The 12,393-nt window shown below is 37.3% G+C and overlaps 1 protein-coding gene across 1 annotated transcript; it reads right to left on the reverse strand.

Annotated features, from left to right (window-relative positions):
- Positions 1-435: 435 nt before the first annotated feature.
- LOC134673739 (facilitated trehalose transporter Tret1-like) lies at positions 436-9,941 on the reverse strand. The gene is made up of 9 exons (XM_063531755.1): positions 9,748-9,941; positions 7,922-8,151; positions 5,967-6,059; positions 4,772-5,002; positions 4,134-4,263; positions 2,828-2,914; positions 2,331-2,548; positions 1,654-1,836; positions 436-1,119 (listed from the first exon to the last, which is right to left on the reverse strand). The coding sequence occupies exons 1-9, from the start codon at positions 9,791-9,793 to the stop codon at positions 853-855; spliced, it is 1,485 nt and encodes a 494-aa protein (XP_063387825.1). The 5' UTR covers positions 9,794-9,941; the 3' UTR covers positions 436-852.
- Positions 9,942-12,393: the final 2,452 nt, after the last annotated feature.

A 12,393-nucleotide genomic window follows, 5' to 3' on the forward strand; every position in this document is an offset into this window, starting at 1 on the left:
AATTTCATCGACATAGCAGCGGTTGCTTTTAGTTTCAGCAATCAAAAGGATAAGGCCATTTTCCTACGATTAAAAATCAAAGAAATATACGATCGTAGATGGAATAGTCCCTATGACGGAATTAGTTACATTGACTTTATGTCTGGCGGGAAAATCTGTCAATGTGGGCAGACACATCTTGTACCTAATTCCCATCATATACATTGACAGATTTTTCTGTAGACTGCTCCGAATGACACATAATATCATCAGGTACGTAAACTTCTAGCTTACCCAGCTATTCATTTAAGTATTAACTAGCTTAAAATGACACATACCTACCTACAGAGAACATTATTCAAACCTTTACTTTTCGAGAAAAAGTATTACTTAGTTTAGAAATCAAAATCTACTTGGACCTTATGGTTAGAATTCAGTTGAGATAAAACAAGCAGGAAATTCTTATAAATATTTATTAAATTAAGTTATTTTATAAGTACATAATATGATATCACTGGATAAGTATATATGCCTCTTTTAATTACATAGTAATTTTGTTTCTAGAGGACAGTTTGTTCGGGGCCCATTTCAGGAACTTAACTAGTCTTTAAAAGGTTTAATTAAAATGTTATTTCTTCAGTTCCAATACAAACCTCATCATATTATTATCATCAGCAATATATTTTATCCCACCGCTGGCTACAAACCTCTAGATAGCCCAAAGACAGTTAATATGATATGATTTTATCACATTGGTCATAAATTGCTCATTGGGTACTTCACGTCCACCGTAGAAAATCTTCTATTCACAGATCTATATTAACTAAAATAAGACTTGTTCCTGAAGTTTTTGTCAATCTTATTTTGTACACTTTATTTATTGTCAGAAGTAGGGCTCGCCCACCGCCTTCCTTCCTTTATCCTCGTCGTAAACAACTCCTCGATGACATAAGGGTTCATGCCCTTGGTTTCTGGTATCATGTAATAGGTACATAATGTGCAGGCGAAGGCACAGCCCGCGAATACGAAGAAGACAACTTCCAGGCCTATGAATTCTACTGCTGGCACGAAGACTAGAAGAAGGACGAAGTTGACGAGGTACAGCCATAGCATCATGATGGATTGCGAGAAGCCTTTTACCTGTAAGAAAGTAGTTTTAAATTGAAATATATTGTTGAAAATAGATAGAAATTTAAAAGGCAAGGCAAATTAAAACGATCGGCAAGTTGATATATCTACAAAGTACATTTAACTATAGAGTTAGACCATACAAGTCTGCAACAATTTTGATAGCACACGCAGTGAAAGTGTATTTTAATCGTCAAACTTCTATGAAATTATAACGTATTAATAGCACTTGCATTGCGTATGCTATCAAAATCGTTGCAGACTTTTCTTTGTCTTACTCTAACACTGTTTCATTTTGTGTCTTCTTAGCACATTCACCTTTTTGATATTTTATCATCTATGCCTTTCTCTCTTTTCCTGTAACTATCGTTATACTTGTCTAAGGAGGCTAGAAACCCATTTATAAACATGATACTACATTAGAAAATTTCTGTTAAATGTTGTCTTTTTCTAACAAACACTAATGTGAAAATTATGGATAAGGACAGAAGACAAACAACAGCTCGTTAGATTTGAAAGACGTTAACGAAAAACACTATAACCCACCTCAGGAACAAACACTTCAGCCAACAGCACATACGGTATCATGCCACCGCCAAAGTTGAAAATGAAACAGAAGACCAGTATAACGGCCGGCACCAGCCACACGGGGCCAAATGGCCAGCGCACCATAACACCCAGCAGCACCATACAGACCCCGTTTATAAAAGATGCCGATGACAATAAGATCTGAAAAATAAGGAACGAAAACTTTATCTGAAGATAGGTTGTAAATCGTATTTGTGTTGAGACTTTTCTGTGGAATTTAATCTGACGTAATAGTATCAAATAGAAACTAAAATATAGTTATACGTCTCAATGTTGGTAAATATAATTTTTCATGGATTTTAGAGATATCGACAGTGGAAATTTTAAATGTCGTGAAAATACTGACTTCAATTTAGTGTGCCTATGACAAAATATCTCAATGTACACTAAATATTGATGTCAGTATGTTTACTCTTTCGAAACTTCGCCTCTTTTATCGTTACATGGGCTTCAGGCACCTAGCTGAACGTAGCGTAGATTTTTAGGGGACAGATCCCAATTAACCTCTTGCTGAATGCAGCATGCTCTAACGTAGTATGTAAGTGAACATTTCGGCAGTTCCAATTCTTTTCAATAGTTTGGAAGGATTTTCGTACACAATAATAAATTCATGCGAAACTTGAAATCTATCTTACCCTTCTGCCAAACAAATCCGTGCAAGCCGCTCCACCGATGGATCCCACCATCAAGATGGAAGCCAGAAGAACGGCGCACAAGTCAGGCGATAGAGAGGGGGTGGCCTTGAGGAACAGTGTTCCACCGTACACTTGTATGGCGATAACTCCCGTGAAGATGGAGAGAGTCATGAGTATAGTGACGACGATAAAGGACCAGCGCGCTCCAGGAGAAATGCCTGGAAAAAATTTCTAATTGTAACTGGTCTTCAAGATTAACAAGGAAGAAAAGTAACTAAACCTTCTAACTTCTCTAAAGAGTTTTGTTCAAGCACATTGGTAGTTAATAGGTTTGCATAATCAAAGATAAAGACTTTTCCTTTAAGTACAGTTAATAGGTGCTATTATATATAGAAATATTTAGCTGCCATGGAATGAGAGACAAAAAAATGCAGGAGTCTTCAAAACAAAATGATAATAATGTAAGAGGGACAACAGAAAAAAAAACAGTCTCTTACGGAAATATTGCATAGCTGATAGTTTTGCAGGCGGAACGAATTCTTCATTCGCTAGATTTTGCTTTTCGGGATCCTGTGTCACGGGTTCTGGAAAAAAGAGAATTTAACTATAGCCATTATTAACTAGGAACCTATTTATAGTATTTACAAAAGACAACATACATCTCACATCCGGAAACTTGGATCACAGCTAAATGATTTTATAAAATTCTACGTCTTAGAATTTTGTTAATAATATTTTTACCCCCAATAATAAAACCGGCCAAGAGCATATCATGTCAGGCTATGATCATTGTAGGGTTTTGCAGTTATTTATTTATTTTAATCTTTATTGCACAATACATGAAGGTACAAATGGCGGACTTAATGCCTTAAGGCATTCTCTACCAGTCAACCAATGGGTCAAACCAGAAAGATTAAGTAGGTGCAGTGTCTTTAAAGTAAATGAGTTTGTAAACAAGACTCTATATGAATATAAACTATGGTGATAAACTTACACATATACTTAATACAAATAGACTTACATACATAATATACATAATTATATACCTTGTGTGAATCATTAAGTTGACGAAGAAGAAAGTTTGTCAAGGAGATGTTTGCGCAGCATGCGCTTGAATGTGAATTTGGTCTGCGCTTGTCTGATAGAGAGTGGGAGACCGTTCCAAAGCCTGATAGCCTGGACAGTGAAAGAATTGGACATGAAACCCGTTCGATGTTGGGGGACAATGAGCTTAAGGCTACGGGAAGAGCGGAGATCTGTGCCTGGACGTGGGGTAACAAATTTAAATTTCGAGCGGAGATACTCTGGGGCGGACGGATCAAACAAGATTGAGTAGAGAGTACACAGAATACGAAGGGACCTACGATCTCGTATAGGGAGCCAATTAAGTTTTCTACGAAAAGCAGAGATATGGTCATACTTACGAAGTCCAAACACGAACCGAATGCAGCTATTAAGTAGCCGGTCAAATTTATTTAAAGAATCTTGAGTGAGATTAGTGTAACAAACATCAGCATAATCAAGGACAGGCAGAACAAGAGCTTGGACAAGGAGAGTTTTTGTGCTGACCGGAAGAAAATGTTTATGGCGATAGAGTGCTCTTAACGGACAGCTTGTCGGCTTTAAGCATACGGACAGTTACCTGTCCGTATGCTTAAAGCCGACTTAGCAGGGGGTTTTATGGATCATGGATTAGATTTTATGGACATTGGACATAACACGGAAAGTGAGTATTATAAAGGGAGTATTATATCTTTGGACTTTGGACTTGCAGTCTCTTATATCTATGTCAGTCTATTTTACCTTCAGTCGGTACTAGTGTCGCAGATTTCTGCTTGTTGTCTTGATTGGCTTTTATTTCTGCCATCTCATCGATTACAGCCTTGTCTTTGATCGTAGATGCACGGTAGAAAGATAACGATTTCAATGCTTCCTGCAAGAAAAAATAGACTAAGGTCGATCTCTTTATATTGTGGAACATTCTCTTCATAAAATAACCTTGACCACACCTTCACCACAACCCTATTAGAAATATAAATTGTTACATTCAATTTTCTTAATGAAATTTATAGAGGAACGAACCACTCGGAAAAAGATACGATAGCGTATGAAACAAGGCGCCAATAGTATATGCTACTCTGGATTACTTTTTCAAATTAAGATATATACAGGTACCTCTACAATTCGTGTCTAAAAAAGTTTTAATGTGTTACATATATTTAGTGACATATTTTATATCATTTTGTTAGAGAGGTTTTAACTTTTGACGATGTACCTACTGGTCCGCCACTTTTAATGCTGAGTGTACCATATTATATCAGATCTTCATATTGCTCAGGTATGTCTTAAGTCAGCAGCATAAAAAGATGTTTTTACAGTCCGTATTGACCACATATTCTGCTAAACCTTATAACTACTGATTAGCGGATGTATCAACTTACCTCATGTTTTCCAATTAAGCATAAATACACCGGGGTCTCAGGAAGCAACCACATTGTGAACGCATTCGCGACCGCCAAGCCAAAGTTTATATATGCGATGTTGTGGTACGTGGTCAACCAGCCAAGGATTATGGATACCAGGGCACCTAAAGCGTACATCACTGATGGCATTGAAGACATGAAACCTCGGCAGGCATCTTCGGACACTTCTGCTGCGAATGCCCAGGCTACCTGCGAATCAAATCAAAACATCTTTATAGGTGCAACAAAACCACTTTGCAGTGAACCTAACACTGGGCCTGTATCGCGGGGATCAAGATCATGTCGAGTTACTAATGTGTTCCGGCTCTAAATTTAGTTACTTGAAAAAGTGCCAGAAGAATGAAAAAGTAGCCCTACTAGTTAATTTCTTGAGATCGGAAGCACCAACCGATCGTCGTCCACTACAAATAACTAAAATTACAGAATATCTTCTGATTCTTCATTGTTCCAGATGGATACGAATTGTCTGCGTTTTGTAATAAAGTTCTAACCTTTTATGGCATCCTGGTAGGGTAGTATTGTTACTGAAATCTTGTGTGTTCCCATTTTATCCCCGAATCAACTAATTTAGTTGCGGTTTGCTATTCTGTCGTAGTTCTTAGTTATGTTCGAATATTACGTATATCACTACTTTATAAATTTTGCAGCTTTAAAGATAGCGTGAACTTATTATTAGAGTCAGACCAAGAAAAGTCTGCAGTAGATTTGATAGCCCACGCAGTCCAAGTGTTATTTTAAACGTCAAACTTCTATGAAATTATGACGTATAAATAACACTTGCACTGCGTGGGCCATCAAATTCGCTGCAGACTTTTCAGGGTCCCACTCTAAACTATCTAAGTTTTTATGGTGCAAGACATTATCGCTGACTATAAGTACTTTTCTTTCCAAAGGCAACTACTAACAACCCCTAACACAACTAGTTTGCGTTGTTATATCACAAAATCTCCTTGGCCACCTCCTTTCTCCATCATGAGATCCATGTCATCATAATATTGCATTGTTATCCGATCTACATATATGCATGTATGAAAAATTTCAGCTGTATCGGGAAGTGGGTCTAATTTAGCTTCCAAGATTTTGTTTTTTATTTATTTTTTATTTTTTGACCAACACTAACAAAATAATTAACATGGCAAGCTTGTAAAATTACCTGCATAAGTAAACCACCGCTCACGCCAAATAAACACCTTCCAATTAATAACATCGGAGATGTTGTCCCGTAAATAACAAACACCCACGATATCTGAAAGAACAGTAATAAGTACCTACATTGAGTATATAAGGCGGTAAATAAACAACAATTCACGAAAGAGTGTGAATTAAAGCCCGAAGCCAAAAGCGAAAGGACATTTTTGTTCGATCGACTGAATTCATTGCACTCTGTAGTTATAGTTAGGAATGTATCGGGTATTGCATACAAGTTCTCGTGCCGTGTAAATGGGACTTTACAGACAATGCTTTTCATCACGCTTGTGCAGAAAAAATAGGGCAGAAGTACCATATGTGGCCACTGTATTTTTGCACTTCCACTTTTTCCACTTTGAGGAGGTATATACGATTAAATAAATTCATTAAAAAAAAACTTGTAACACTATTAACTCGATTCGTTACCGTGTACAAAACTTAAAAACATTTTTACAGTACATATGGTCCTATTTTTCCGCACTAGTGCGTAAAATAGCACTTTTCGTGCGATGTCAAAAGTTTAAAGGGCTATATGTACTGTAAAACGTTGTACGATACACGTGCGAATAGATAATTCGCAACTCGTGTCGATTTAAAACACTCCCTTCGGTCGTGTTTTAATTTATCGCCACTCGTTTCGGATTTTCTCTTTTACGCACTTGTATCGTAAATAACTATTTTAATACCATAGTGTTCTCCATACATTGAAACTGACCAAAAAAGGTTCAAAGGGAGCCAAAAACAGTGCTTCTGCCCTTTCCTTTTTGTTTAAAAAGAGAGCACTTTGTTGTGTACACATGCTAATATTGAGACCCGAGCATAAAGTGAGAAGTTCCCAATCGAAAAGTTAAGCATCTATCTTGGCCCACCCTCGGCCCACTTCACCATCAAAATTCCATCGTCCGCGATAATTAATACGGTATTTTTTGTTGATAGTGATGTTAAGTAAAACCAGATAAATGGATATTATATTGCGTTTTTTATCGAAACAGGCAATAATGTTATTATCTAGACAGGAGGTAAAATTAGGTATTGTATTATAGTAACTTTTTACACAAACACTTCAATAATATGTTTCAAATATTCTGATGTCAGTGTATGTACGTTCGAATGTGTCTGTCAGAGACGTAAGAGTCAGACGAACCCACCACTCTCATTTTAAAACGACATGCTGAAATGACATGAAACTTGGCATGAACATTGGCGTTACATAATTATATCTACGTCAGATTCTAGTTTTCGTTGCTAAAAGTTGGTATGAACAGCAACGCTCTTAACTGTCCATCGGTGGACCTTATGCCTTTTGTTATAAGGTTTACGTACTGTCAGTTAACTGTGTACGTGATTGCAGGTACAAAGAAAATAGTATTATTTTACATAAAAATAAGTTTTTAGCAAAAATTCCATTTTTGGTACAAGCTTTTATCGCTGACTGTACTTTTCTTACGACACACAGCTAATACTCATCGAGACAATTCTAAAAACCCCTAACACAATTAGGTTGCCATGTTTCATGACAGAGTTCCTATGGCCACCTCCTGTCTCCATCATCAGATCAGCTCGATGGTACCATAACATTGCATTGTCATACGATTTATACATGCGTGCAAAATTTCTGCTCAATCGGTAACCGGGAGGTGGATCAAATTTAACTTGCAAGATTTGATTACAGACCGACAGACAGACAGACAACGGTCAGGTGAAAGTAAATAAAAGCGTGTAAAAAACGCACTAAATTTTTTTGTATACATACTTTATACAGTCACCATCAGGCATATCGGAGCGGCTAAGGCGCTCACAAATATCTGAAGACCGTTTTCAAGATTTTAGGGCGCGTGTTCAGATATTTTTGAGCTCCTTAGCTACTCTGATATATCTGATATCGACTGTACAGATACTCTAATAGGTCCAGAAACTTACCGCAACTACAGCATTAGTAAAAATACCACTCCACCTCCTCCCAAATTTATCAACAATGACTCCACCGAAGGGCGACATGAAAATGCTCGAGATGTAGGGTAGACTGCCCATGAGGGCTTCTTCGAAGAGGCTGATGGGTCCTGAGAGGGGCGTGGACGCGCTCTGGAGGATGAGCAGGGCGTAGGACGGCCATACTGTTCCGGAGCCGAGAAGGAACTTCGGGAAGGCCACTGGAATCATAACACTCGTAGCATTATTAAGTTTTTAGAGCCAGGTGCGAAAAAGCGATGTCATCGAATTGTCTCAGAGCGCTTTCATATTAACCGATACGATATCGGATCAGATGGCGGATAATTATGGGATAAAGGCTGCTAGCCAGAGTCGTATGGCATGAAGTCCTTTTTTGTTGGTTACCCTTTGAACAACAAATGTAAAAAGGCGCTTTTTAAATTTTTACCTCTGTGTGGTCGTATCTTATATCAGATCGGACACGTGAAAACGCTCTCAGGTCTCAAGAGAATCATTTCAGTAATGTTACAAGTCTCGTGTTACAAATTTGTAGCTATGCTATAGTAGCAACCTGTAGGTACCTACTCGTTATGTATGGTGATGATAACACGTGTGATACACGGTGCCGCTCATGTAAGAAGCTCTGGGCTATAACCGCGAAAATCGAAGTTCGCAAATTGCGGGGATTTTTCTCTGTTACTCTAATTACGCCTTCGTTGGAGTAAAAGAGAAAGATCCCTGCAATTTGCGAATTTCGGTTTTCGCGGTAGCCGCTCTGGTCATTTTGTCAATTAATTAATTATGTGGAGTGTATTTGCTGTATTACGATACTCAGACGGCGAGGTAAACTTGAGTACTAAATTAATTAAAGAATAGTGTACACTATACGCATTGTTGATTGTACCTACATATCGATTAAAAAGAATAGATAATTATACCTATGCATTTTGTAAAAATGTAAATAAGTTAACAGCTTTGCGGTGCTTTTATTTCCTAAGCTCAGCTTACTACAAAACTTTATAGTGTGCATATATACCTGTGCCCGTATCTGTATTCTAAACCAAAAATGACCACCTTATAACAAACATCACATTGTTGTATTTTTGCATACGTACAATTTATAGGATGATAAAATGCCAATGAGATTTAAATCGTGGATTTTTTAAATCTAGTCCATTTAAGGGTTTATTCTTATTTTATAGAAAATAAAGATACAATTAAATATTATTTAATAAATTTATTAAAACGGTTGCAGTATGATTAAAAGGGCCCACTGATTAACAGTCCGCCGGACGGTATTGGCCTGTCAGTTGTTCGGAACTGTCAAAATTTAGTTCTAACTGACAGGCCGATACCGTCCGGCGGACTGTTAATCAGTGGGCCCCTTTACATGCGACATGCACAAATTTAAAGTGGCTCTGTGAGCTTTAGACCTCATGAATCCCCATAATTTAGATTACGCCATTTTGGAAAAATAAATACGAAAACTGAATAGACAAAAAAAAGTTCATAAAATTTTACGAAGCCTAAAGAAGAGAACATCCGGATAGATATAAGACATACGTAGGTAAGTAAGCATTTGTTAACCGGTTAAAATGGCGGTTAAAATAAAATCAATACCACAAAATCTAATAAAATTTTACTCAAAAAAGTAATTCATCATCATCATCATTTCAGCCTATATACGTCCCACTGCTGAGCACAGGCCTCCTCTCATGAGCGAGAGGGCTTGGGCTATAGTCCCCACGCTAGCCCAATGCGGATTGGGGACTTGACAAAAAAGTAATTATAATTATATAAATATACAAAAAACTTACTTATGGTGGTCCCCAAACACTGACGCAAAAAACTCTGAATCCTCATTTTGAATAATTTAAATTTTTTCTACACTAAAACCACTAAAATTAAAATAAGCTTCCGTAACGAGTACCAGGGGCACATAAGAGTTACGGAGCTGAGACAGCCGTGCGTCGCCGTGTGCGCAACCGCGCCAAATAGTTTATTCTGACATGAACTGCCAATTTTCCCCCTACCTTATCTTTAATCACGAATCACTATACCCTTCGATATTAATCTTCAGTCTTACGCATCTCTTTCGTACTGAATTTTCGCACTATCTTTGATGCGATGACCTTATGCGAAATCCTTTTTTATTCCATTAAAAGGAATTTTAGAGCTTATCTTTAGTTTGTGTTTGTCAGTCAATGTGACATATTGTGACATGGGGGAGGTGGGAGACACAAATTTTGTGACGTCACTTTAACTTCATCAGTAACCGAAAATTTATTTAAATTATTTTATTCGCTATACATTTAAATAACAAGTTTTTAAAACGATAATCGTTTTTATTCGTTTAATTTTCTTTTCTAAGCAGTTTTGGGTTATAAAATTACTAATATTTATATCGTCAAAAATATTTTGATAAAATATTAATAATACTTAGGTACTTACTTAATTCGATTTGGCGATTTCGTAGAAAAAATGTGACGTCACACTAGGGGGGAGGGGTTTGCTAAATGTGACCAAGTGTGACAAGGAGGGGGGGAGGGGTCAAAAAACCTAGAAATTCGTGTGACGTAATTAATGGATGACCCCTAATCATAGATATTTACATTAGAATTTCTACCTTGTCTTTATTAGTCATATATACATTATACGATTGGTTGGCGTCTGGAGTGGAAAACATTGGCATTGTTTGAATCGAATTAAAAAAACCGGGCAAGTGCGAGTCGGACTCGCCCATGAAGGGTTCCGTAACAACAAGTAACATAATAAAATTGCGGTTTACGCGCGGTTTATGACGTATTAAAAAAAACTACTTACCAAATCTTGTTCAAACCAATTTTCGGTGGAAGTTTGCATGGTAATGTACATCATATATTGTTTTAGTTTTATCATTCTCTTATTTTAGAAGTTACAGGGGGGGGGGGGGGACACACATTTTACCACTTTGGAAGTGTCTCTCGCGCAAACTAGGTATTCAGTTTAGAAGAAAATGATATTAGAAACCTCAATATCATTTTTGAAGACTTATCCATAGATACCCCACACTTATGGGTTTGATGAAAAAAAAAATTGAGTTTCAGTTCTATGTATGGGGAACCCTAAAAAATTATTGTTTTTTTTCTATTTTTGTATGAAAAACTTAATGCGGTTCACAGAATACATCTACTTACCAATTTTCAACAGTATAGAGCTTATAGTTTCGGAAAAAAGTGGCTGTGACATACAGACGGACAGACAGACATGACGAATCTATAAGGGTTCCGTTTTTTGCCATTTGGCTACGGAACCCCAAAAAGAAAGATTGTCTCAAAACTGTCTGCGCTGACTTCCAGAGGCAGGAAGTAAAATACCTACCAGAATGAAACCTATTGAAGTATTGTTTATTTAGTAGAACACGTGCACTGTCACGGTCACGGCTCACTAAGTTTACAAACAACTATTATTACTCCTGTCTTGCAGTAAATTGGTCGTATGAACTCGATTCTGAGTTAACAATTTGTTACGGTTTCGATCTTATTTTGATAAAGCCTTGAAAATATCTTACGCCGGTTGGTGCATGAGAATTGAAGTGAAAATCGTGCGTGAGATGCGCACTTATCATCAAGTCGATCGTCTAGATCGTATCAAAACCATATCAAAGGTATAACAAATCTATACAGTAGAATCGATCTCTAGGACGTTTACTGTGCATAAATAATTAGCTAATTAGCGTTTACGGGATTATTACAACTGTTAATTAGCAATCTTATTTATTTAAACATTGTAGTAGTAAATTTAAAATGTTGATAGACTAAAATTTTTTGAACATTATTTTTTTTTTATTTGGACTATGGTTTTTTCATCGGATAAACAAACTTGTAGTAAGGGCCGATACAGTCGGGTTGCAGTCCGTCTGTATCCCCTAAATAATGTAATTTTGTTAGAAAAAGGTAAAGAAGCGCTGGTGGCCTAGCGGTAAGAGCGTGCGACTTGCAATCCGGAGGTCGCGGGTTCAAACCCCGGCTCGTACCAATGAATATTTCGGAACTTATGTACGAAATATCATTTGATATTTACTAGTCGCTTTTCGGTGAAGGAAAACATCGTGAGGAAACCGGGCTAATCCCAATAAGGCCTAGTTTCCCCTCTGGGTTGGAAGGTCAGATGGCAGTCGCTTTCGTAAAAACTAGTGCTTACGTCAAGTCATGGGATTAGTTGTCAAGCGGACCCCAGGCTCCTATGCGAGCCGTGGCAAAATGCCGGGATAACGCGAGGAAGAAGAAGAATGTAATTTTGTTAGAATACGCGTGTGCATTTCGCTCGCACTTGTCTGTAGGTATTAGCGCTAGTGAGAGTCACGGGCAATAAAAATAATACTTCAAGAATTTCAATGAAGATAAGTTGGAATTGGCCTCTTGCATACTAAACTTATTGATATAAAAATTCATCACGTTCACGGAAACTGGTTTACGAAAATG

Source organism: Cydia fagiglandana, chromosome 19 (assembly GCF_963556715.1).
Source record: "Cydia fagiglandana chromosome 19, ilCydFagi1.1, whole genome shotgun sequence".
Classification (NCBI taxonomy): Eukaryota; Metazoa; Arthropoda; class Insecta; order Lepidoptera; family Tortricidae; genus Cydia; species Cydia fagiglandana.